Source organism: Denticeps clupeoides, chromosome 14 (assembly GCF_900700375.1).
Source record: "Denticeps clupeoides chromosome 14, fDenClu1.1, whole genome shotgun sequence".
In the NCBI taxonomy this organism is placed as follows: domain Eukaryota; kingdom Metazoa; phylum Chordata; class Actinopteri; order Clupeiformes; family Denticipitidae; genus Denticeps; species Denticeps clupeoides.
In genome coordinates, this window is record NC_041720.1 from 1,450,683 (window position 1) to 1,478,380 (window position 27,698).

Below are 27,698 nucleotides of genomic sequence, written 5' to 3' on the forward strand. Positions count from 1 at the left end.
CAAGGTTCCTGCCATCATCCAGCATCTCCTGCTTATATGCAAATATAAAAATTTTAAATTGCATAAAGCAAAATACCATTTCGTTCGGAATATTCCAGAGAGGCCCCTAATGAGCCATGTGGAAACCTTGTTTCGTTGTTGAATTGAACTTAGTGAACTTACTTCATCAATTCTGTAATTGAAAACGACACTTACACAATATTTTCTCTCTAACATCCATTGAAATACGAATTCCTGACAGTTTCATGCCACAGTTGGAGAAGACGTTCATGACTCCCACACAGGTCGTAATCTTCAGATAATGTGTCTAGCTAATCGTTGCTTGGGGCGGTTTGACGTTCTGTGGGAGTTTTTGGATATTTTTGACCATTGATGCCACCATTAATGGACGCGATTGAGAACATCTCATGCAGCAGTGTTTTCCAGTCCTACTCTTGAAGACCAGCTTATGACAAGGTACGTTCCAACAACACCAGACTTACAAAAAACGTTTTCTTCAAGGCGTACATAGTAAACGATTGACCAATAAACCAATAAACACTCTTATTTTGAGGGTAACTTAAAAGTAGGAAGTAGCCTAGCGGGTAACACACTCGCCTATGATCCAGAAGTCCCAGGTTCAAACCCCACTTACTACCATCGTGTCCCTGAGCAAGACACTTAAACCTGAGAGTCTCCAGGGGGGGGACTGTCCCTGTAACTACTGACTGTAAGACGCTCTGGATAAGGACGTCTGGTAAATGCTGTAAAACTGATGAGGCTTCCCTTCTGGAAAAGGAACAGGCTCCATCTGCTGGACGACTTACAGGACGACACCAGCAATTCTAATTCGGTTTATATAGATTTTGAGTTTACAAAACTAAGAGGCCTGATAAGGCCCAACTTGTCAGAAATAGAACATGCTCGGAAATTAAGTGCTAGACGACGAAAATGTATTTATTTTTATTTTGTGTGTGTTAGTGTTCGACTCGGCTGAAATACTTTTTGATCAAGTGGGTGTTCAGCTGCTTCTTAAAGGTGCTGGTAGTCTCGGCTAGTCGAATGGAGCAGGACAAGTCGTCCCACCAGCCAGGGACAACACAGGAGAACAGAGTGGATTGGGACCCGAGACCCCGTGAAGAGGGAGTTTTTAGTCTGGTTTGGTGTGTAGATCTGAGAGAGCGTGCAGGAGTGTAGCTGGCTAGTAGTGTGTTGATATAGGAGGGTGCACTTCCATTTACAGCCCTGTAGGCAGCATCAAGGATTTAAACTCTATGCGAGCAGCTACCGGGAGCCGGTGGAGAGAGGTGAGAAGAGGCGGGACGTGGGTGAGTTTCTGCTGGTTGAAGATGAGACGTCTGCCACATTTTGGACCATCTGGAGATGTTTTATGGTGACTGCAGAGGCTCCAGCCAGGAGAGAGTTACGATAGTCCAGTTTAGAGATGACCGTCGCCTGGACGAGGAGCTGCGTAGCCTCGTGGGGGTAGAAGACATATCACAGCTTCACACTTATCGAAAAGGAGCAAAGCTACCAAAACTCCGCTTAAAACTCTGACTTGCTCTCCCCGTGTTTATTACCGCCGGACGTAAAAAAAACGTGTAAAAATTCCCATTCGTTTGCACGCCGCGGGCATGACGTTATAGACGCCGTGAATGTTTCCTCGTGTGTGATGCAGGCCAGAAGGACCCGATACAGACTCTGCGCTCGGAAGCAGGACGTGGGCCGTTGGGCCTTTTTTTATGTTGCCATGGAAACTCGTGCGGGGTGAAATTGGTGTGTGAAAGAGGATCCAGGTGCCTTCTGAGTGCTTGTTTCATGTCTGGCGTCCAGTTGAAAAAGATAAAATTGAGTGCTAATGTTCACGCGATGCAAATGAAATGGTAATAAATGGAAAACAAATTCTAAAACCAAACAAAAATCCTCAGCAACGACATCTTTATTTTTGATCTGAAAAGTCAGTTTGACGACTACACGTCATTAGAATAAAGTAAATAAAAAAAAAAAGAAGGTCTTTATTGTGTAGAAACCAGAACTTTAAAGCAACACCACACACATATGCAAAGTCACGGCAGAAAAACTCACTCTCACGCGGTTAAAACCAGCCACTGGGCGCTATTTCTTTGCGCCTTTTGGTTGGCTTTTCTTCTTTGAGGAGGTCTTCTTGGCCTGAGGTTTGCTGGCCTGTGCTTGCGATTTGGTGGCCTGTGATGCGGCTGCTTTTGCTTTGGTGGCCTCCGGCATGGCCTCGTCGCTCTGACCTGCTGCTTCTTTGAGCGTCTCGGGTCCAGAGGCCTCTGACTTTGCTTCTTCTGGTTTGGTGGCATCTGCACCTGATGGATCAGACTCTCCGGACTCAGATTTAAGCTCCTTTGGTAAAGGAGCTGCTTCTGGTTGTGGTTCCTCAGGTTCTGGTTTGGCTGCTTCTTTGGGTTCCATCTCTTTTTCGACAGTTTTAGGCTTTTCTACCTCTGAGGGTGCTGGTGTTGTCTGACTAACCTCTGGTAGTACAGCCTCTTCCCTTGGTACCTCTGCTTCTGGCTTGAGGACCTCGCTCTGCTCTTCGGCTTTGGCTTCTTTTGGGACCGGTGCTGCCTCCGCTGTGGTTTCTCCCGGTGCTTCTACTTCCGGCTTGGCTGCAAGTGAGTTTGCTGCCAGCTCTGTGGTCTCTGCTTCTGACTTGTTTGATGGAACCTCTACTTTGATGGCCTCCTCAGCTTCTTCAGCTGGCTCCGCTTTGGTTGACTCTTGTTTGGACTCGGCGGCTTGGGACTCTGAAGGCTCTCCAGTTGCAGCAGCTTCTGCAGGCTCTTCGTCGCTGGATGATTCCGCCGCTTCTTCTGCGTTGGAGGCGAAGAGGGTTGCGGCGAAGTTGTGCAGCCGGATTTGCTCGGCCCTCAGCCTCTCCATCTCTGCAGACAGGTTTGTGTTCCTCGGGATCATGTCTGGCTCCTCGACGTCAGCTGCTTGGGTCGCGTCGCCTGGGAGCCTGATCTCCTTGATCTTCTTGTAAAGCGCTTTCCTCTCCTCCTGCAGAGCTCGGCACAAGGTCTCAAGCTTGTTGACCTTGAGGGTGAAGAGCTCAAACTCTTTCGCTTTCTCAGTCCTCTGTGGGGAAAGATGGGAGAAACAAAAAAATCAATCAATCAATGATAATTTTCAGACTCGTCCAAGGGACATGATGAAGGCCAATCGGATCCTTTGATTGGTAAAAGAAATGTGACTTGAAAGGGGAACCCGCACCTACACTTACCCGCTGCAGATAACGGTGCCTGCTGTGAATAGCATTGATTGACGTCATAGATCATTTTGCAACAGCTAGCAATTTGTTAGGCCTTCTCGGGCCTGAGAATCAGAATCAGACCCGACCCGACATGCAGGGCTTTTTAAAAGCCTGCCTTTCTTTTTGTGGACTACGGGGGAAACGAAATGAGCGGTTTAAGACATAATCAATAATAAGAGTCATTTTGGCATCTCTCTCTCTCTCTCGACGGCGGAGAATTGCAAATGAATTGAACGTTACAGAAAGAAAAACGAAAAATTTCCGACATGCGAAACAAAATTACACGCTGTGAATTATGCGGAAAGGATAGGTACTATAGACCAGAAGTTTGCAGATCATTTACCACGTGAATCGCCCTCAGGCCAAGATTTAACAGCTCGACCAAACATGGAATAATACCTCTTCAATGATATCCATGAGTGCCTTATTGCTGCTCTCAAAACGAGTTTTCCACACGTTGGATTCCTTCTCCAGCTTCTTCATCTTCTTCGTCATCTGTGAAATGAGAGGTTGAAGGTTTTTTGGATTATTTCTCTGGCATTTAGTACAAGCATCATTGCTTAAGTTGTTTGAGCTTCATTACAGACCTTCTCCATTTCCTGCTTGAATGTCACGTATACTTCGTTGCTCTTGGCCAGCGTGGTCTGGAAGTCATCAAACTTCTGGGAGTACAGAACGAGCTGCAGGGAGACGCCAGGAAGCACGGTTAGCGGTTGGATAACAATGTGGTGCACCATCCTTTCCCAAATGATTGGCACTTATGTAAGTCAGATTTGCATATCCTTCAGGCAACTCATTAAGTCAGAGTTTAATGGGGAAAAAATGGCTCATTTGCAGAAATAAAGAGGACAGTGGTTCCAAAAAAGCTCAAAAATATCTCGGTATGGAATCTATCAAATCAAGTCGTGCAAAAATGTTCAGGTGCTGAAAACAAAAACAATATATACAAGCCAGTCTGATCTCAGACCAGGAATCTCACTTTAATTCATAAAAAAATTTAATTCATTAATTCATTAAAAAAAAAAAAAAAAAAAAAAAAAAAAAAAAAAAAAAAAAAAACAGGAGCAACCAGGTTTTGTCAGACAATCAACATGCGATTTACACACATGCATATGCCCATTCATTTGAGAAGTAAGTGAAAAAAATGAATTTTTCTGCTTAGTGGCATTGGAAATATGACACGACTCGGAACAAATCTGAGTAGCGGCTTAATATTAATATGTCTTGTTTTTTTTTTTTTTTTTTTTTTTTATTATTTCCTTGTACGTTAATTTATTTGGAGAGCCGGGCTGACGCTGCCATTAAAAAACCACAAGGCTCAAAATTATCGGTCTGTTTCGGGCACAATTAATTGCAGCCATATAAGCAGACGGCTCTAATTCATGGTGGCAGCCAGGATCAATTTGTCCTGGTGTGATTTACCCTTTAATGTGGCATTTTTCTGCGGCCGCTGAGAACTTGTGAAAGATGATTCATGTGTCGTGTGGCGTTGTGAAGGAAGGAAGCTATTCGCTCAGCATCAATACGACGCAGTGAAACAAAACCTGTGCTGACTGACTGACCTGTGCTAAAAAAAAAAAAAACGGGACGCAAGATTCAAGGAAAGTCAGTGGTCCCTATGCACAAGCCAACTTTATTTTAGAAGGTTCTGCCGTTGCCAAGTGCCAGTCTTAAGTGCTGCTGGCATCTCCAGGAGAGCTGCAAACTGTCCACTGATGGAGAGGGGCGAGGGGGGGGGGGGGGGGGGGGGGGGCATTTTATATAGTGGTCTTCCATAAAGGCCGCGCATGTTCAGCCCGTGGTAGACAGATGCAAATCCGACAGATGGGCTCGTGTGGGCGGGGCTGGCCGGTGGATATTCACCTGTGCCTGCATCACTGTCTGCTGCTGTTTCAGCTCTTTAGCCTGCAGCTTCCACTCTGCGGCCTGAGTCAGTAACTGTGGTTAAGAACACACACACAAACACACACACACACAACAGAAAAAAAGGTGAGAGGACGCAGGCCGCTTTACCTGTTTCTTCAACTGCAACTCCTGCTCCTTCATTGTGTAGCATTTCTTTGTTTTGTCAATTGCCTCTTTAAGCAACTATCGACAAAGACAGCAAGATGTTAAGGAGACGCGGGGCAGGTCCTCAACATTAAAATACTCATATTTAACATCAGATGGTTAAGGATGGTTAAGGAGACCTGGGCAGGTCCTCAACATTAAAATACTCATATTTAACATCAGATGGTTAAGGATGGTTAAGGAGACGCGGGGCAGGTCCTCAACATTAAAATATTCATATTTAACATCACATGGTTCCTCTATCAACCAAGACAGCAAGATGTTAAGGAGACGCGGGGCAGGTCCTCGACATTAAAATACTCATATTTAACATCAGATGGTTAAGGAGACGCGGGGCAGGTCCTCAACATTAAAATATTCATATTTAACATCACATGGTTCCTCTATCGACCAGGACAGCAAGATGTTAAGGAGACGTGGGGCAGGTCCTCAACATTAAAATACTCATATTTAACATCAGATGGTTAAGGAGACGCGGGGCCGGTCCTCAACATTAAAATATTCATATTTAACATCACATGGTTCCTCTATCAACCAAGACAGCAAGATGTTAAGGAGACGCGGGGCAGGTCCTCAACATTAAAATACTCATATTTAACATCACGTGGTTCCTCTATCAACCAAGACAGCAAGATGTTAAGGAGACGCGGGGCAGGTCCTCAACATTCAAATATTCATATTTAACATCAGATGGTTAAGGAGACGCGGGGCAGGTCCTCAACATTCAAATACTCATATTTAACATCACATGGTTCCTCTATCAACCAAGACAGCAAGATGTTAAGGAGACCTGGGCAGGTCCTCAACATTAAAATACTCATATTTAACATCAGATGGTTCCTCTATCAACCAAGACAGCAAGAAGTTAAGGAGACGCTGGGCAGGTCCTCAACATTCAAATATTCATATTTAACATCAGATGGTTAAGGATGGTTAAGGAGACCTGGGCAGGTCCTCAACATTAAAATACTCATATTTAACATCACATGGTTCCTCTATCAACCAAGACAGCAAGATGTTAAGGAGACGCGGGGCAGGTCCTCAACATTAAAATACTCATATTTAACATCAGATGGTTAAGGATGGTTAAGGAGACCTGGGCAGGTCCTCAACATTAAAATACTCATATTTAACATCACATGGTTCCTCTATCAACCAAGACAGCAAGAAGTTAAGGAGACGCTGGGCAGGTCCTCAACATTAAAATACTCATATTTAACATCAGATGGTTAAGGATGGTTAAGGAGACCTGGGCAGGTCCTCAACATTAAAATACTCATATTTAACATCACATGGTTCCTCTATCAACCAAGACAGCAAGAAGTTAAGGAGACGCTGGGCAGGTCCTCAACATTCAAATATTCATATTTAACATCAGATGGTTAAGGATGGTTAAGGAGACCTGGGCAGGTCCTCAACATTAAAATACTCATATTTAACATCACATGGTTCCTCTATCAACCAAGACAGCAAGATGTTAAGGAGACGCGGGGCAGGTCCTCAACATTAAAATACTCATATTTAACATCAGATGGTTAAGGAGACGCGGGGCAGGTCCTCAACATTAAAATACTCATATTTAACATCAGATGGTTAAGGAGACGCGGGGCAGGTCCTCAACATTCAAATATTCATATTTAACATTAGATGGTTCCTCTATCGACCAAGACAGCAAGAAGTTAAGGAGACGCGGGGCAGGTCCTCAACATTCAAATATTCATATTTAACATCAGATGGTTAAGGAGACACGGGGCAGGTCCTCAACATTAAAATATTCATATTTAACATCAGATGGTTCCTCTATCAACCAAGACAGCAAGATGTTAAGGAGACGCGGGGCAGGTCCTCAACATTAAAATACTCATATTTAACATCAGATGGTTAAGGAGACGCGGGGCAGGTCCTCAACATTCAAATACTCATATTTAACATCATCCTGAACATTTAAAGAAGCTGCGTGAGAAATGGTAATATTTACAGACGTCTTCTCCTGGCCTACTCACATATTCTTTCTCCCGCTTGTGCCGGTCCTCGGCCTCCTTCAGCAGCATGTTGGCCTCCTCCAGCTTGGCGTCGGACAGTTTCTGCTGCAGGTCGCGGTGCTTGAAGATCTTCTCCAGGCTCTGGAGGAGAGAGGCGCGCATCATGCGTAATGTTGAGTATGCATCATAATATGGAAAAAAGAATCCATATTTCGCATTTGCATTTCCTTTTCTGTCATCAACAGAGCAGACGTTTGTGGGCACAACCTGCTACTTCATCCAACTTCTGTACCAGCGCTAGAAGACAATAACTCTCGACACTTATCCTTACACTTGAGAAACGTTTATCTATGGCTAATTATAAGTGCAATGAAAGCATACGCTGCTTGGCCAATCCAAAGTCCTTGTCTATTTTTCATATTTGAATGCACATATTTGAATGAATGAATTTTGTTTCTCGCCACGCTGTAATAATAAAACCCGCTGCTGCTGTGGAAGACCTGGACGACCAGCAGATGGCAGCACGGACAAGACAATGTCTGGAGAGGGCGCCAGGTTCACTCTACACGCCAGTCACAGCTGCCAGCAGGCATCTTCACCGGTAGCCAGGAGCAGGCCCTGCATCCGAGCGCCGTTTATAGAGGCCAGGGTTTATGATCAGACGTTCGGTCGCGACGTTACAAAAACGATGTATAATTTATGACATTATCAGGATCTGTTCATCTGTATGCTGGAACATGTGCCCTGTTGTCAAGGCCGGTCCTTCCAGAGCTTTCCTTGACCTATGAGCTCTAATGGACTCATTAAATCCCAGGTTGGTGTGTCCCCTCCCCGGGCCCCGGTACCTGCTCTCTCCTCTCATACTGGTCGATGATGCACTTGAGCTTCTCGGCCAGGTCCATGTTATCCTGGCACAGTTTGTTGTTGCGCTGGCTGTGCTGCTCGATCTGGGCCTGGATGTCGGTGAGCGTGCTCTGGAAGTGGGCCGTGATCTCCTTCCTCTTCATCTCGTCCTCGCGGGACCTCTGGAGGCTCTCCTCCTGGAAGACATGGAGATACACGTTCAGGTGGAGAGCGGGGATCACTGAATCAGTTTCCATGAAAGGCCACAATAACGAGCAAATTATGCTTTTCAGCCGAGCGTTTAACGAACTTAGCACTAGAACAGGGCTATATTCATGTCTTCATTTACACACTCTGAGTTCACATGTTTTATTTAAATTATGACAACTAATTTCGTCACTTTCGATTTCTTTTAGATGCAACAATAAGGCTTATTAACATAGTGTAAATAAATATTGCACCAACCAAAGAATAAATAGATAATGATAATAATAATAATTCATGATTTAGTTAGCACTGTATTTATCAACAGTTCAGGCCAAAAGTTTGGACACCTTCTCATTCAACGTGTTTTCTTTATCTTCATGACCATTTACGTTGGTAGATTCTCACTGAAGGCATCAAAACTATGAATGAACACATGTGGAGTTCTGTACTTAACAAAAAGTGGAGACCTGACCTCCACAGTCACCGGACCTGAACCCAATCCAGATGGTTTGGGGTGAGCTGGACCAACAAGTGCTAAACACCTCTGGGAACTCCTTCAAGACTGTTGGAGAAGCATTTCAGGTGAGGACCTCTTGAAGCTCATCGAGAGAATGCCAAGAGTGTGCAAAGCAGTAATCAGAGCAAAGAAACTAGAATATAAAACATGTTTTCACTTATTTCACCTTTTTTTGTTAAGTACAGAACTCCACATGTGTTCATTCATAGTTTTGGTGCCTTCAGTGACAATCTACCAACGTAAATGGTCCTGAAAATAACGAAAACACGTTGGATGAGAAGGTTTGTCCAGACTTTTGGCCATATTAAATTACCAAAACAAACACTGTTTTCCGCCATATTCTTACTTCTGAGAGGCACCAATGAAAGTGGGTCGAGGCGAAGGCCTTGCAGCGGTTTGACACCTCAGACACAATAGCGGCGCTATTTGGAAATTTCGCCCCGGGTGCAATGCATGCTCACACACACACACACACACACACACACACACACACTTTCTGACAGCTCAGTCTTCGGAGAAAACACACACGCACGGCGTGAGCGTGGAAAGCGGCCCATTCACCTGTGGCGAGAGTAATTGTCCGGCCAAGTGAACCGAGCGGGAAGGGAAATGATGTAGCTCTTAAAACCGCGTTAAAAGTTGAATCTGCGCTCGTTCCGCGGCGGGCCTTCGTTCGCCGTCGACAACAAGTGCGTAATGGCTCGTGCGACGGCGAGCGTATGAAAACGCAGCTGGAACGTTCGCTTAGCGTCTATAAGCTGGTTTAGGGTTCACCGCTCTATTTGAAGGCGCCGTGGACTCTCCAGGGCCGTTACTCTACACTTTTGATTTATGGTCGAAGGGCAGATGCCACAACAGCCCAATGAGACCATCCCTCTTGCCGGGGACGAGTCACCGCGCCGCGGTCCCCGCGACGGGCTCTGGTAAAACACGGCCGAGAACAGGCGTCGGGGAGACGCACCGGTTGCTCACAGGAGGAAAGGGGCAAGAAAGCGGAATGATTTCATCCATCTTGCGGATTTATGGCCGCGCTGGCCTGACGGGGAGGGTGTGGCGGCGCTTTTGTTTATGGCGGGGCCAGACACCTCGGGGTGCTGAGGAATTCCTGCCAGCTCAGATTCATCCATCTTTTTACCGCGCTGGCATCTCTGCATGAGGCAAAAATCGGGAGTGCTGGTGCCGCGCAGAAGAAATTAAAACCAGATTATTCAAAGTTGCTTCGCGTCACCGTTGGGGCGATAAATTGGTTAATACATGGGGCGCTGGTGGCCGAGCGGTTGGCCCCCGGAAGTGGCCCCGTAATCAGAAGGTTGCTGGTTCGAGTCCTGATCCGCCGAGGTGCCACTGAGGTCCCCTTGATGAAGGTACCGTCCCCACACACTGCTCCCCGGGCGCCTGTCACGGTGCCCACTGGGTGATGGGTTAAAAGCAGAGGACACATTTTGTTCTGTGCTCCGTGTGCTGTGCTGCAGTGTTTCACAATCACTTCACTTTCATGTTATCATGTTTTTTATTAACATAATAATATATTGTATTATCATATTGTCCACAGCTGAAAAGCCACGAACACACCAAACGAACAAATTGGTGCATCGTGCATGGCCTGCTGGGTAATGATGAAAGACTGTCTTCTGCCACCATATTATAACAAGTAATTGAACACCGCAGGAAAGTCCCACCAGCGTTGTGATGGGACCAGCATGTGTCCCAGTGCCAGATGAGCACCTTCTCCAGAGGACCAAAGTGTTCCCTAAGGGTTCAATTTACGCCTCATTCAGAACGTCACACAACAAGAATATGGAACTTTATTATGACCTTTTTATTCACACCGTATGTAGATACGCTAGTTGTCGGCTGAGGTATATGCATGAGGCATAAATATTGAGTAGTGGTGCAACAAAGAAGAAATCTTCAGTTTATACGTGTTACCTACACATTCATAGCTGCTTTATGTCACCGTTATGTTGTAAATACGTTATGACATGTTTGCCAAAGTCAGCTATGGTCACCTGACTACGCTAGTAGGTAAAAAACCCCAATCTGGCAGAAAAAGATATAATACTCAACACACCTGCCATCCTGCACGGCATGCTGGGTAATGCCAACACATTATTACAAGTAAATAAACATCACAGAACAGTCACATCAACATCCACCAAAACGTTACAGTGAGACCAAAATACGACGTCCTAACAACGTCGCTGCTGTGCCAGATGAGAGCGCTCTCCAGAGGACCGAACGAGAACGTTCCCCAAGAGTCCAATTTACGGCTCATTCAGAACGTCACACAGCAACACAAATGGAACCTGTTCTGGACGCTGGTAACGTCCCACTTACTACCATTGTGTCCCTGAGCAGGACACTTAACCCTGAGTGTCTCCAGGGGGGGACTGTCCCTGTCACTACTGACTGTAAGGCACTCTGGATAAGGGCGTCTGGTAATGCTGTAAATGTAAATGTCTGAGCTTGTATAAGTAGAAGGTTATGGGTTGGATGCTGGAGGGAGGTGGACTCATGGAGTGAAGTTCATCACGTTGCCCACCTTCAGCGTCCTGTTGTGTCTCTGGAGCTCCCTGCAGAGGCCCTCCAACTTGTTGCGGGCCAGGATGGCGCGGCTGTTCTCAAATTGGAGCTGGTCTTTCTGCCTCTCCAGGAGGCCATGCCTCTTCTGCAGCCCTGTCAGCTGCCTCTGCTCCGCCTTCTGCACCTCCAGCTGAGGGAATCACAAATCCATACATCAGCCGCCATTCCCTGGTCCCTATTAAACCCACCACTGGCTTTAAGCCGCTTTTAAGGCCACAAACTGTTTGGATGGTTGGATGGTCTTAAGAGGATTTGCTATGGCTGAGTTGGGACTGAGATGAAGATGGCGAGATGTTAGTCTCATCACCCATCCACAGCTGTTTAAAAATGCAGAGCCCACAGGATGTCACTCTGAAGTAGTGTCTCTATGCAGTGGAGAAAATGCTTTTTGTTGAGTTTCTTCTGACACTTTTCCTCCCAAGTCACATCCCTGGTGTCATCTCCTGACTTGGAATTAGTCTGCCATGCGTGAGTTTTTTTTATCGTGGCATATGGCCTGGCGCTGACTTTGCTGCCTGTAGCGACAAATATTTAGGTCATCACAGCATAAGTAGAGCCACTTCTAACATCTCACCAGGCCCTGCTGTTTTCCACGACAACTTTGTGTGTCTGTGTGTATGTGTGTTTGTTTCCTCATCATGTGAAGCTCTCACCAGCTCAGCGTACTTGGTGATCAGCAACTCCACCTTCTCCTCCGGTGAGGACAGCTTGTTCAGGCTCTGCACCATAAGCGTGGCCTCCTTGCCTGTGTGCACAGTTCAGCACAGCTCCTTTACGTCCAACGTGATAAATGTAAAATGGTTTTAAAAAATTATAATTATGACAAAACAGCAATACAAATGTCTCTGCCGTACAAATCAGATTTGTGCCAAAAATGTGAAAAAAAAAAAACATTCCTAATATCAAAACAATAATATTTTGAATAGTTTTTCCAGTTTCACAGCTATTTTTTAAATCAGTTTTGCTGCTATTTTTTCCAGTTTCACTGCTATTTTTTCAGTTTCGCTGCAAGTTTTTCCTGTTTCACTGCTATTTTTTTTCAGTTTCGCTACAAGTTTTTCCAGTTTCACTGGTAGTTTTTCCAGTTTTGCTGCAAGTTTCTCCAGTTTCACTGCTAGTTTTTTCTGTTTCGCTGCAAGTTTATCAAGTTTCACTGCTTTTTTTTTCAGTTTCACTGCTAGTTTTTTTATTTTCGCTACAGGTTTTTCTAGTTTTTCTGCTAGTTCTTTCAGTTTCACTGCAAGCTTTCCCAGTTTCACTGCTAGTTTTTTCAGTTTTGCTGCATTTTTTTTTCAGTTTTGCTACAAGTTTCTCCAGTTTCACTGCTAGTTTTTTTCAGTTTCACTGCAAGCTTTTCCAGTTTCACTGCTAGTTTTTTTCAGTTTCACTGCAAGCTTTTCCAGTTTCACTGCTAGTTTTTTTCAGTTTTGCTGCATTTTTTTTTTCAGTTTTGCTACAAGTTTCTCCAGTTTCACTGCTAGTTTTTTTCAGTTTCACTGCAAGCTTTTCCAGTTTCACTGCTAGTTTTTTTCAGTTTCACTGCAAGCTTTTCCAGTTTCACTGCTAGTTTTTTTCAGTTTTGCTGCATTTTTTTTTTCAGTTTTGCTACAAGTTTCTCCAGTTTCACTGCTAGTTTTTTTCAGTTTCGCTGCAAGTTTTTCCTGTTTCACTGCTATTTTTTTTCAGTTTCGCTACAAGTTTTTCCAGTTTCACTGGTAGTTTTTCCAGTTTTGCTGCAAGTTTCTCCAGTTTCACTGCTAGTTTTTTCTGTTTCGCTGCAAGTTTATCAAGTTTCACTGCTTTTTTTTTCAGTTTCACTGCTAGTTTTTTTATTTTCGCTACAGGTTTTTCTAGTTTTTCTGCTAGTTCTTTCAGTTTCACTGCAAGCTTTCCCAGTTTCACTGCTAGTTTTTTCAGTTTTGCTGCATTTTTTTTCAGTTTTGCTACAAGTTTCTCCAGTTTCACTGCTAGTTTTTTTCAGTTTCACTGCAAGCTTTTCCAGTTTCACTGCTAGTTTTTTTCCGTTTCACTGCAAGCTTTTCCAGTTTCACTGCTAGTTTTTTTCAGTTTTGCTGCATTTTTTTTTTCAGTTTTGCTACAAGTTTCTCCAGTTTCACTGCTAGTTTTTTTCAGTTTCACTGCTAGTTTTTTTCCGTTTCACTGCAAGCTTTTCCAGTTTCACTGCTAGTTTTTTTCCGTTTCACTGCAAGCTTTTCCAGTTTCACTGCTAGTTTTTTTCCGTTTCACTGCAAGCTTTTCCAGTTTCACTGCTAGTTTTTTTCAGTTTCACTGCAAGTTTTTCCAGTTTCGCTGCTAGTTTTTCAGTCACGCGGCCCTTTTACGTTTACTCTGCCTGAGGTTGCAGTTCTAGCACAGATATGTCGTGTGGGTGAGGCTTTGCCTAATTTGCATGCACAATAGCGATGTAGTTCTCATCTTGAGACAATTTTTTTGTGGTCTCGGTCTTGTCTTGGACATATCTGTCTTGATGAGAAAACAGCACATCCTCACAAAACAGTATCATTATTTATTATGCACCTAAATTCAAATGCAACTAAACCCCTTAAGTACCATGAAATGGAAAAAAATTTGCTGTGCACACAAGTTATTATACTGAGTGCACAAGATGGTGAAAGTGAAGTGATTTTGAAACACTGCCGCACAGCACACGATGACCCAACAGAGTGTGTCCTCCGGTCTGTGGGCGCAATTTTAGGAGAGTTATTTAACATTTTCACAGCTGACCCCCCAGAATCCATCTTGGCTATTTTGATTCTTACTTCTTTGTTGCTTCAAGGCCATTTTCTTGGCACTTTGTGAACATCCATCTATAACCATGCATTCTCCCCGGACCTTGTATTTGTTCCTGGATGAAGTCATCAGCACGATTTAAGTCTGTGTCGTCCTTCCATTGGCTGAGCCTGTTATCTTGCAGTATGCACAGAAAATGAGCCCGGCTGATTAGAATAGCCACACATGAAATGACATTTGTACACATGATCAACGCACGATTAATCAATTGTAAGTTTATAAGCTGTGATCCTTATGTGATTGCTAATAGTTGTGGCTGCTGTGCGTCTTCTTGATGCAAACACATCTTGCAGTGATAGAGATCTGAGAAATGGAGCTGTCACTCAAATAATATGAAGATATGATATGAAAGATATGAAGCCCCGCCCACACAAAATATCTGTGCAAGAAGTGCAAAAAGGATGTGAGTAAAAACGTTCTCTATGTTGGCAAAATTCCAACCTTTAATTTTACATTTCAATGTCTTATTTTGTTTTAAATGTATAATTTTACGTATAATTTTATTAAGATTGCAATGTCTAACAATAAAATGTATGAAATAACAATACAACCTTGGTACTAGAAGGGGGTACTTGTTTAATTTGCTTTCAACCAAACACTTGAAGAAAACCAAATTGTCCACATTTGTACCACCTATCTTGAGGCTCTAGGTCCAGTTTCAGAATGACAGAATAAATAAAATTGTATGATAAACGTAGAGTTGTCTTACATTTGCAGTCTAGACAAAAAGTGTGATACCGGCAGATGGGGCCAAAAACTAGTCTTAGTCTTGAAAAAGGCAAATTTTATATTTGGGGTCATTTTATATTCAGGCCAGGATACACTTTTGGTTTGGGAGGAATGGCAGTGGAGCCATTGATTTTACAAAAGTGCCTAATAAAAGGACAACAAAGCCATCTTACTTTTATGACACCCCCTGGCCCAGAAAAAAAGCAACTAGATGTGAATGTTGCGAAACTGTCCCAGTTTCAAATGGCGACAGACAATAGGCCATGGACAGCATGTTACGTATTAAAGGACAGTTTTTTTTCTGTCTCACGTTGCGAAGTGGATGCAACTCTCACGGCAGTTCTCAAAGCCTAGCTCAGTCTGGAAAGGCTCTTCCGCCACAAAATTCACAATGAATTAACAAATAACGTCCTTGCTCTATATCAAACACTTGCCTAAGTATGCGCCGCCTACTGACACAATTAGGCAAGATTGCTTAATTGATTTATCAGGCATGGTCTTTTACACCACATTAGGCCTGGAAGAATAAAGAAAATAAAAAAGCGCAAATTAACGTTGAGTCAAGATTAATTTGGCCCATAATTGCTGGCCATATGCTTTAAAACTGGTAAAGGTGATGTGGTCAGCTGTGCACCTATGTGTGTAATTGTGACAAATCTGCTGTCAGCGCAAGGGAGGCTTGAGGGCAACGGTTCCTTCCCTCCAGACCTTTTCTCCATACTGCCTTTACCGGTCCTTTAATGCGGAGTTTCCTAATCCGGGAATATTTCACTCTAGCTCGGTTCCAATTTGCAAAAGGTGAAGATTCATTTGTTAATTGTTCTTTATGGGATATTTAGCCTATTTCTTATTGTGAAACATTATTAATGCGCAGGCCCGGTTGACAGATCAGAAATCTAGGTGCACATCTCTGTCCTGGAGGCATCTAGAAATCTGACCGAAATCTGTTACCTTAGGTGGGATGCAGTGGGGAAAAAATGAATCTTGCACCAGCTCCAGACCACTAGGGGGCACTACATCATAGTGAGATCAGCAAAAGTTATTGGTCCTCATTTATCAATAGGAGTGTAGATTTGGGTGTAAAAAAAAAAAAAACAACCATTCTGGTTGTCCCCACAGAGACGAGTAAAAGGGTTTCACATGAAAAATGATGGCATCATGCCGCAAAAAAATACCCCATGCGTATTTCAAACCAGCTCAAGTTAAATTTCTTCTGTGAAAGGCCATAAATATTACTGAGCAGGTTGTTAAGCAGTCAGACCATTGCAGTCCACATATTTGATCATAACGTCATCATATGATTTCACTTAGAGTACGTGTTAATAATACATGGACAGAGGTTTATGTGCTCTGGGCCAGGCCATTCAACCTAGCTTTATGATTTGAGGTTTATGATTTGTCAGATAGTAGCCATACTGGACGCACATACGCAGATCGTTCCCAATCCACGATTTCTTCTGACAGGAAGGTGCATGCAGGATCTGAGAGCTGGATGGTAGTAGCCTAGTGGGTAACACACTTGCCTATGAACCAGAAGACTACAGAGTCACAGGTTCAAATCCCACTTACTACCATTGTGTCCCTGAGCAAGACACTTAACCCTAAGTTGCTCCAGGGGGACTGTCCCTGTAACTACTGATTGTAAGTCGCTCTGGATAAGAGCGTCTGATAAATGCCATAAATGTAAATGTAAATGGTGTGGATTTTAGCGTATTGAACGCTCACTTCACAATTTGGTAATGTTTTCCATACACACGTTTAATAAACGAGGGCCGTTGTGATTACTCCAGTATTAACCCCGGGAACAAGTGTATTATTGTTTAATGCCTTCAGTCTTAAGTAAAAGTAGGTGTCAAATATTTTTTGTTTGAAATGTGAACTTTTTTCGCATTCACTACCCTCCCCCCTCCAAGAGTGACTATTCTTCTGTCCTCATCCCTACATACAATTTTGCTAGTGTGTTCAAACTGCTAGCACCAATTGGAGAAAGGTAGTTGGTTTAATGTTCACACAATCCACTTGTTACCATGTAAAATCTGAATGGTGGGTCTAAAATACACAATTCTGAGTACAAACACAAAATCTGGGGTCTACAAAGACTGTTTTTCTGAAAAATGGGTGTAAAAATGCTATTGTCACGGTCTGTCATTAAGCTACCCTACATATAGAACAACCGAAATTGTTGCTTCCAAAAAAAAAAAACTATTAAATTCACGTTGAATAATCAAGTGCAACTTCCGGTCTAAATTTGTTATGACCGGGATGGGACCCTTCATCTCTACTCACCGAGACCTTTGAGGAGCTTCTTCTCAGCCTTCTGCTCCTTGCCAGGACTGGCATCTTTAGCCGGTGCAGCCTCCTCCCCCTGCTCGGCACCGACCTCCTCTGCCAGCTTCTCCTCCTCCGTCTCCAGTATGGAGATCTGCTCCTCCATCAGGGCGGCGGCGGAGCCGTATGTATTGATGATGTCCTCCAGCTGCTGGGTGAAGTCCTCCATGGGGTCGGTGTAGTCACCGCCATTCTGGGCCAGTTTGGGGTCATTGGGCTCGACAGAGGGGTCTGGTAAAGGCTGACTGTTTGACTCCATTGCTCTGTTACACACAGATTGATACACAATAAGAAACGTTTCTGCAAGAAAAGCACACAATTAACATGGTGGGCTCCAGAAAGGACTCTAAAGCAAGCGATTTATGATGAAAAGGTAAAATAAATTGCCACTTACATTGCTGTGGGGAGCTAAAGCAAATTACACCGCATTAGAGTCCAGCTAACAGCTTGTCCAGCTGTTTGCTGTAAGTACATGCTGCTGGGTCACCTTCTACTTCGCCTAAGGATGTTGCTGCCATATTTCCACCAGATGTAATGACCACAGCGGCGCGCGTGCAGCGCGTTGCATCAATTAAGGATTCGGCACGACAAGACGGGCCCGGAACCTTTTGCTCCGAATCATTATTTTTCCCACGTGAAAAATACACGTGTGTCCAAAGGGACTGGAACATTGAGGAAAATGGATATGGAGCGGCACTTTTTTTTTTGTTGCTTGCCACGGTGCATCCTGGTGCCATGTGTTCTCCAAAGGTGGGGTGACCTTCTTCCCCACTGACCTTCTCGTGTGCCGGTGGTTGTTGGACTTGGGTCAGCATGGTAGGTGATTATGGGGCCTCCTACACATCCGTCTGGGTGGCACTGTGTGTCCTGACCCTTTTCTGCTAGAACCCACAATTTCAGCTAGAGTAGCGATGCAGCAGCTGTATTTATTCCCCAGGTTTTTATGTTGATAATTACGGCTCATGGTTCACCAGAAATCAGCCTGCACAGCAGAGCAGTGGGACAGACGCTCATTCGAGAGGCACAAACCTGCCGGGGGGCGGCAAGGAGAAATGGCACAAAACACAGCGGCATTCCTGAGCGCCATGTAGGGCAGGCCACAAACGGAAGTGCACACGCATGCACACACACACACACACAGGCTCTCCGGGTCCAGAGGTTGTTTATCCCACAGCTCGCTCCTCCTTATCAGGATAAAATTAGCCCTACAACACCTCCCCACGGCCCCGCCCCCCCTGCTGCCTTTCCATTGGCCAGGCGCACGACACCTGTTCTGTAGGAACACTCTATTTTTAGAGCTTCTAAATACGGTCAAGCGCTGTCTTATTCTGACCACGTCTCTGCCGATGTCAGTTACGCCCGTCCTGCGTAGGAGCGGAAAAATCAGGCCCGACGTCAGCATCTTCCACAATCGACTTTCCAGGTTCCACAAGGTGACAATGAAATAGACAGAAAAACATTTCTCAGCTTTACGTTTCGTTTGTCCTGGTCAGGAATGGATGGACGGTTTGCTCCAGTCCATGCTCAGATCAATTACTTTGAAGAAGTTGAGGAACCTTCTGGAATCTCTGGCTTAACTTTCCGAAAGCTATCATGTTGAATCCTATTAACATGCATTTAAAAGGGCATCAAAATTCACCCCGAAAAATCCCAAACGTACTTTCCGCCTAGTGACCGCTCATTAAAAGCAAAGAGTGGAGACACTCACCAAAGATGGTCCTTCTGTGAAAGGCGCGTGGAAGACAATGGAGCAGCCTCTCACACGGACGGGTAGTAAGTTGTAAAAGGGGAGTGAAGAGGGTCTGACGGGGCTCGTCAGCCTGACACAGCAGCTGCGATGGGCGACCCTCTTAAAATAACCCCCCGTGGAACCCAACTCTCCGACCGGAGAGGGTGCTCCACCGCAGACAACAGGCCTTCTGCGCGGCCACCCAGGAAGCGTCTTTCTTCTGCGCATCCCGAGCAAAGTCGCAAATAGCACGTCCGCTCCCTAGAAGGAGCAGAAATCGAGGAAAGAGACGCCGCATGGACTCTTATTGAGCGGTCGCGCGGGGATTCTACTTTCAAAAGGAAGAAAAAACATTATTGAATTACACTCCGCACAGTCAAATGAAGCGCCCAGGAGATGGAGGCTGCCAGGTTTTTATGAATAATCATCCGTTTGCCACAGCGGCATGGACTGAAAATTCCGGATTTTCCTCACGGAAAAAAAAACCGGAAGGAAAGTTTCATTTGCCCAGATGCCGAACTGTTCTGAAGACGTTTTTGTTGTCTTCATTCACATCAGCGCTGAGGTTTAGGCCATGGTGCCGTTTGTAGACCGCAGTATCAGCAAACCCAGTTAAAACCGTCCTCCATCAATTGCAAAGTGCCGTCTGAACCGGACATTCTTTGGGTAATCAGAAGGTTGCCGGTTCGAATCCCGAGATGCCAACGTGCCAGTGAGGTCCCCTTGATGAAGGTCCCGTCCCCACACACTGCTCCCTGGGCACCTGACATGGTGGCCACTGCTCACCAAGGCAACCGGAGTTTCATGTTCGTCCTGTGTAATGTTTCCTGATTGTGTTCACCCGTGTGTATGATTGTATAAATCTGCCCTGTTTGTGTCGGGTCGTTGTTTGGTGATGTTTCCCCTGTCCTGTTCCTCTGTTTCGTGAAAGTCGTGCGTATGCGTCCTTCTTCCTCGCCATGTCCAGCCAGTGTGACATGTTCTGGTTAATTTCAGTGTTAATATTCCATACAAGTATGAGCTCATGAGAAAATATATGTAATTGTGTTTTGATTCCTCAAATATGGATATATACTACCAGTCAAACGTGCATCAGTTGAGAGGGTGTGTAGGGAGCACTGATGTGATACGGTAGCTCCTGTCTTGGGATGTCTACGAGTGCTGGGAGAAGTCTGACCAAAGAACCTAATTCTCCAGCTCATTGCTCTCTCCTGGATACCACTGAACGTATATGTCATCTTCCTCCAGCTCCAAGCAGTGTTCCCACATGTAGACCTCCATCCACCCATCCTCATCATCATCTTCCTCTGAGTCTGGCCAGCCGAGCCACTCCATGATGGCAATAGAGGTCAGACCCTTCATTTGCCCAGCATGAAGGGAGTAAGGGAGGAAGAAGCCATCATCTTGGTGACTCCAGAAGTTGCTCTGGTGAAGGGCGTCTGATAAACGGATAAAATGGACATAAGTGGACAACTGTTGGCAATGTCCAGAGTGAATATGAACAATGTCCAGACGTACATACAGCAGATCAACACAAGCAACACGAGACGGAGGAAGGAAGGGGACAACTGTTGGCAATGTCCAGAGTGAATATGAACAATGTCCAGACGTACATACAGGAGATCAACACAAGCAACACGAGACGGAGGAAGGAAGGAGGAAATGGCTTAAATTGCATGTGAATGGAATACATGGAGGTAATTAGGGTTATTAACACAGTGATATGGTGCCACCTGATGGGCCAGACGTTCCTGAATGTTACATCCAGAAATGAGGAGGTATATCCAAAATTTTGATTGTTAATTTGTATGTAGTTTTCAACAAAACAGCAAAAAAGTCCTGGGAAGTTTCACCGTTATTATGGCTGTGGTGCATTATTTGGTGGCCCAATGAGCCACAAGGTCACATGTTCAAGCCCCACTTGGCACCTTAATCTTTTGACTTATATCTGAATACAGGAGGTCGGTCGTTTCTTTCATTTCTTACGAAGTAACGATTCTGGTGGTCTACTCGGGTGGCCTTCTCTTTGTGTTTGATTTGGAGAGATAATCGACCCGGAAGCCGAGTCGGAGGCAAAGCATTAGTCTTCACAATGGACGCCTGCCTCTTAATCCGAGCCATGGGCTCGGCTTTCGTAGGAGTCTCTCTTTAATTACGAGAGAGAAGCGATTCTGACATTGCCTCAGGACTTAATTATTTCAGCGCGGGGTTGCAGCTCAATTCATGTTTGTAACGACTGACAGCTTTGCACGACTGTCCCTGAACAAGACGCAGTGATGCATGTCTCATTTGACCGCGCTCGTCAGGCCGCTGTCGGAAGCATCACGATCTGCGGTGTCCGTGTCTCCGGTGGCTCGCCATGCAATGCAACTACTCGCGCCCGGGTTCTAGTTTCTCCCCCCACCCTCAAGGTGACTCTCTTCGCGGTGGCGAAGGGAACTTTTCATTCGGGGCACTGGAAACAGGGACAAATAATTAGCCTAAAATTTGCCCGGGAGCATTAGCAACAGGTGAGGTGAATGTGACAAAAACAATAAGATTAATATGGTGAATTAAATCTATAAAATCAAATCAAATGCCGGCACTAACTTGCCCAGTAATTAGTTCACTCTGCAAGAACTCAAAATTAGGCAACTATGGTAAAACTCTGCTTGTTTTATGTAAATAATTGATCATTTTGACACGGGTGGCTCCATTGGCCTTTTCATCCTTTTCATGACGACAGGGTGGCGTTTCCCCATGTTGCCCACCAAGCCCACCCCTGCAATGACCTCTCATAAGTCTGCACACTAACCAATATTAATCAGTCTATACCTGGAAATCATTTTGATAAACAACATGAGCACCTGCGCAGATGACAAATAATGTGTTTACACATTTTGCTCAAGACCGACGCTTGAACATGGTGGACTACTTACACACTTTTAATATGGAAATAATGCCATGGGACACATTTTATAAATATTAGGGGGTGGTGGTGGTTAATCCCGACCCGCCAAGGTGCAACTGAGCAAAGCACCGTCCCCACACACTGCTCCCCGGGCGCCTGTCATGGTGCCCACTGCTCACCAAGGGTGATGGTTAAATACAGAGGACGCATTTGCTGTGCTGCTGTGTATCACAATGACAATCACCTCACTTTCAAATACAGAAAAGAAATTGTGAATAAAATCCTTAGTAAGGTCAAAAAGTCTATTTGCATATTGGCCTGATAACATTACTGAATCAATCACTGAGGACAAAGGCTGTTTTAAAGCTCATTTGAATGAAATAATTTTTTAATAAAGGGAATAAGAAATTTACAAAAAAATGACAACAATTAAAAATACCAATTTCATGAACTCACAGTCCTGAGTAAATTATAATAGCATTATTCCTCAAATCTTCTTCTCCCTTTTTTATTGGCATATGGAAAGGTAACCTCTTATTAACATAACTACATTAAACACATTCTCTGGAGTTGAAAATAATGTGTCAATCTCAAATTTAATCTTAAGGTCATAAAAGCCTCACAATCCCATTAAGCTCTTGCAAGACGCCACAGACTTTTTCTCTCCTATTTTTAAACCTGCTGCAGACACTGATGGCTGTCAATCAGCTGGAGATGTGGGAAGCATACCAAATGAAGGGACTTCTCCTCCTCCTTCTCCTCACACACTCGACTGACTTCCTTGACGTGGTATATCTGGGATTTATCTCCCCACTTCTGTGGAGCGTTAAGGCAGGAGGCGGCCTGATTTGAGGACTCCACCTGGATTTGACGCGTTCCTCCGCTTGTTCCTCATCCTGCCATGGGGGACCGGTGACAGCGTACGTCCCTCTGGGTTAACCCGAATGCGTTTGGGCCTCCGACTCAGCTGTTATTTAGACCATGGCATCTTCTGTCATCTGTCCTGTCTCTGTCTCTGTCTTTCAGCTGTCCTTCTGCCATCGGTATTTAAATGAGCCAGATGTAGTGCAGGTCTGGTGTCATTAAAAGACCAAACTTTGCTAATGAGAATTAAAAAAAAACCCGACCGGGTGAAGTAAAGGTGAAAGACAAACAAAAAAAAAAAGTCTTTTAAAATATATTCGCTGTAGAAGAGTTCCAGTTAGAACAGTCACACAACTAGAGCCCACAGGTTCCACGGGTTCTGAATGGTTCCAGAAAAGTGTCCTTAGCAATAATTTAGTCGTGACATCGTCTAACTGCTCATGAAATCGTCAGACGCGACATAAGGACTTCTGTGTACACACAGTGTGTGTAAGGCACGGAATAACAATAAGGAACAGACTAAAAGGTCTGAAATAATGGACCTGCCGACGGGTGGAACTCAGCATTAAAACTGTACATTATAATATAGATTTATATATAATTTATATATTCATATATACACTATGAATTATAAAAGGTCTGCGAAACCTGTCTATCTATATCCTGTTTCAATACAACAATTATGACCCGATGGTGTTTGATAACCAATGAATTACTTTATGTGCTCAACTGAATTAAGATTATTGCATTAAAATATAAGATGCACGAATGTTTTTCACATCTACTATGCATGTAAATCACTTGTTTGCATTAATTGCATTTTTCTTTCTGTAGAAATTGCTTTTACAAGATGATACATTCATATTTAACTCGGTACATAAATCATGTGCATTCAGGATTTCTCAGTGAACCAACAGAGCAATTTTATGCACCTCAGTGACCAAAGCAAATGAATCTACCCAAGGTCTGGCACTTTGCACAAGGACGTGTCTTTGGAGGAGCCCTTTAAAACTTTCTAATGTTTTTCATTTCTTCCCCTGAACAGGCTATTCAGAAATGATTGCAACGCCAGAATGAATGTCACTTCCCTGGATGGTTTAATTCCTGATATCCTCATAATACCCAGTCCTCCATTAGAGTTGGCTGACTGAATTCTGTAGCAGTGGGTGAAGCGGATTGCTCAGATGATTTTTTAAAAAACGTAGGGAGTCTAGTGTCATTACTTTTTTATTAGCCTGAATAATTGACGTACGTTAGGTTTTAGGATTCCCTTTGTATTGTGCAATGGATCCATCCATGGACAACATTATTATATCCATAACAGTCCTGTTTCAGATGAGAGGCGGCTGGCATGGTGGAATCTCTTCACCTTGGGGTTCACAATACGGCCAAAAGGTCTCCAGGAGATCTTAACCCTTCTAGAGGCAAGATGAGGACAATAATGGGAAACCGTGGAGAACCGCTTCCTGGAAGGTACTTCTAATTCAGTTCTTATTCAACGTGTACTTAACCCTTTTTAATGCGGAAGCCCCTCCAGAGACAACCCAGCAGGTGTATTACTTTCGCTCCGCATCCTCGACTCTTGAAACACGACGCCGGGAAAACGTCTCCGAGAGCGGAATCTCTTGTGGGTTTAGTGCAAGTCGCAAGCATCCCTCCTTTGGTCGGGTGACGGTCGGCTGGAGAAGTTCCGGTTTCTCTGCAGGACCGACTCCGCTCAACCGAATTCTTTACCCCCTGGACTTGAACAGCATCAGAAGATCACCACAAAAACCGCCCGAATTCGGATCATTCCGACGTAAACAAGTTCGGGGGAACCGCCAGACATAAACGCACATAAAGTAAAACACGTGAGACAGAAAACTGTCTTCTTCAAGTCACGGCTGTCCAATTTCTGTGAGTGTCCAACGAATGCATTTTTATGAGCAACACTGACCACCAGGAAACGTCCACATTTGCATTACTGAGCAGTAATCTGGATTACGTAACCAGATTACGGCAGCGAGTAGATTACATGCCGGAATCCAGCGCGTGGTTACTCGTCGCGGATTAGAGGCGCAGGCCTCAACAGCAGTGGTGAAGAGCGGGGGGTCACGTCAAGTGGAAGCGAAGTGACCGTCGTGGTGAGACACTGCAGCACGGCGAAACGTGTCCTCTGGCGAGCAGTGGGCACCGTGCTTTGCTCAGTGGCACCTTGGCGGACCGGGGTTCGAACCCGGCAACCTTCCAATCACGGTTGCTGCTCCCTTAACCGCTGAAAATCGTGAAATCATAGAAACAAAAATTGTACCTTACGGTAATACACTTCACCGGAAATAAAAAAAAATCTTTCACGGCTACACTTTAAGGCAGCAAAAAACATTGCAATACTGCAAATTGAAGTTAAGAAACATTTTTCATGAATTAAAATGAGTTGGCAGCATCCAACACACGTGCTTTTGGACTGATTTTGAGACGGCTGAGTAGGGAGTTTTAAGGGGTTTGTACCAGATAAAATGATCCTCCTTGCCGGGACCAGCTACGGTTTTCCAGGTAAGTAAAGGGTTTAAATTGGCACACGTCGTCTTAACCGGGGTAAAATAATAAAGCGGCGAGCTTAGGAAATGACGTAGGACATGGTGTTCACAGCAATAATGCACTTCAGCGGCTTTATTCATGTTTGCAAATTAAAATAGAATAAATTAACATTTTCTTCTAAAAAATGTACAAAAATACTGTCCAACTTTCCTAGAAAGCTCCAACACAGTAGTATTGCCATGTATGCGCACACACCAAATAAGCACAGTGGTGTACGTTTTCTCCGAGGAGTGATGCGGGAGGGCGCTCCCCACCCCGGCGACGTTCCACGCGGTTAACAATGCGGCGGAGGGCCGGGGACGAGGAGCCAGGACGCCAGGCCCGTTGGGAGCAGGAATCGAGCGTACACTTACACACACGACACCCCCCCCCCCGACTCGACCGTTCCACCACGGAGAGAGAGGGAGGGAGGGTCACGGCGTGATGACGACCGGCGTACGGCTGCAGGGGAGGAATGGACGAGGTTACGACTTTTTTTTTTTTTTTGTTCGTTTTTTTTCCACAACCAGACAAATTCATCGGACAGCACAGACCTCTGGGTAAAAGTATACGGCCACTAAGATGCACAGTCTATTATAATTGTATGGGCACGGTTACACAGTACTTGTCTACAAGCATGTTTCACAAGCACGACGCCTCCTCCGAACCTGCACGTCCAGAATACCTGAAGGGTGCAGGAAAGTGGTAGTTCCTCCACGGTTGTACAAGTATGCTCGGGTCTCTACTGTTCCTACCCCGCAGTTCGTGTACCTTCTCCTTTCTTTACGTCCCCATTCGTACGACGCACGGCACTGAACCGGACCACGACCCCACCGGATTAAAAAAAACAACCAAAGAGAGAATAATAAGAGGAACGTGCTGGTCCTTCTCTCCACACTAGCAGCTGACTCTGCTGGGCTGCTGCTTGCAGACGAAGTCCGTCATGAAGTCGAACTCGTTCTGTCCCAGCCACAGCTCGGGCAGCTCCTTGATCCGGTCCAGGCCCATCTCGACCACCAGCGCCATCAGGACCTCCTCGTCGATGAAGTCCGTGTCGATGACGTTGGGGGGCAGCATTGCCGCGGGCGGAGGAGGCGGCGCGGCGCCCGGGAACGTCCCGGCGGCGTGCGGGTCGTGCGCGTAGTGGTGGTGCTGCTGGTGCTGGTGGTGGAGCGCCGGGTGCGGGTGGTGGCTGTAGTACTGCGTGTTGAGCTTCTGCAGCTGCATGCTGGCCGCCAGCTGGCCCTGGGCGCCCTGGGCGGGCGCGGCGTACTGCGCTCCGTAGCGCGTCGCGGCCGGTGCGCTGCCGGTGCCACCGGCGTGACGCACGGCGACGTTGACGTTCGGCGCTCCGTAGTGCATGTGCTCCCCCGCCAGGCCGCCGTAGCCGTGCGGCTGCGGCTGGTGGTGGTGGTGGAGCGGCCCGGGGAACTGGCCCATGGCCATGCGCCGCGCAGGGTGGTGATGGTGGAGACCGTTCACGGCGTCGGGGAATCGTCCGTGGTTCATCGCCATCATGCGGTCCGCCATTCCCCTTCCCGCCGGCCGACAATAAACCAAAACACTACAGAAGACGAGAAATCTGTTAATTCGGGGGACGGAGCTGCGTCGCGCACCCTCGGCGGCTACATCTCGCTCCGGTTCTCCTTCCACCAACTTTACACCCAGAACCCGATCAAGATCCACGCCGGGTTTCTGCCCGTGCAATTCCGTTCCCTGCAGGTTAAGATCTCCACAGTTCGCACTTCGTGGTTATTTCGGGGGGCAAAGAAGACGAAAAAAAACAGCAAAAAGAAAAAGAAAAAAAAAAAACTAAAGTTTTGCGCCTCTGAGCCTTTTTTTAACCTTCCCGGATCTTTATATCCTGCACGCGTTGCAAAGAAAAAGTGTCCCGGAGCGTGTGGTCCTCCTCCGCCGCCGCCGCCGGACGCGCCCGACACGGAGTCCCCCCCCAAAAAAGCGGGGCGCTGCTAGTTGTCTGATACGAGAATCCGCCGGGGGGCGGAGCGAAGCCCGGACCGCGGAGCCCGGACGGCGGCCAGAGCGAAAGTCCGGATCCGGGATTACGCGCGGTGCGGAGCCGGAGCCGGAGCTGCTGGAAAACGCGGAGAAGCCGCGACCAAGACGACTTGGCGCAAATACGTCCTCACTAATCTTTTAACGTGAAGTGATGGTCACATGTGATACACAGCAGCACAGCACACAGTGCACATAGTGAAATTTGTCCTCTGCATTTAACCCATCACCCTGAGTGAGCAGTGGGCAGCCATGACAGGCGCCCGGGGAGCAGTGTGTGGGGACGGTACTTTGCTTAGTGGCACCTCAGT

The 27,698-nt window shown here is 45.6% G+C and overlaps 2 protein-coding genes across 3 annotated transcripts; both read right to left on the reverse strand.

The window, feature by feature from the left end:
- Nucleotides 1–1,898: 1,898 nt before the first annotated feature.
- Nucleotides 1,899–19,239, reverse strand: txlnba (taxilin beta a). 2 transcript variants are annotated; one of them, XM_029002581.1, is made up of 10 exons: nucleotides 19,041–19,239; nucleotides 17,291–17,595; nucleotides 12,118–12,209; nucleotides 11,424–11,594; nucleotides 8,160–8,354; nucleotides 7,336–7,455; nucleotides 5,126–5,200; nucleotides 3,850–3,942; nucleotides 3,662–3,757; nucleotides 1,899–3,087 (listed from the first exon to the last, which is right to left on the reverse strand). In XM_029002581.1, exons 2-10 carry the CDS (start codon nucleotides 17,589–17,591, stop codon nucleotides 2,095–2,097), a joined length of 2,136 nt encoding a protein of 711 aa, XP_028858414.1. In that variant the 5' UTR covers nucleotides 17,592–17,595; nucleotides 19,041–19,239; the 3' UTR covers nucleotides 1,899–2,094. The 2 variants fall into 2 exon arrangements, with proteins under 2 accessions (XP_028858414.1, XP_028858413.1); XM_029002580.1 differs by lacking the exon at nucleotides 5,126–5,200 and adding an exon at nucleotides 5,276–5,350.
- Nucleotides 19,240–22,309: 3,070 nt separating this feature from the next.
- cited2 (Cbp/p300-interacting transactivator, with Glu/Asp-rich carboxy-terminal domain, 2) lies at nucleotides 22,310–27,313 on the reverse strand. Its single transcript, XM_029002774.1, has one exon. The coding sequence runs from the start codon at nucleotides 26,899–26,901 to the stop codon at nucleotides 26,269–26,271; it is 633 nt and encodes a 210-aa protein (XP_028858607.1). The 5' UTR covers nucleotides 26,902–27,313; the 3' UTR covers nucleotides 22,310–26,268.
- Nucleotides 27,314–27,698: the final 385 nt, after the last annotated feature.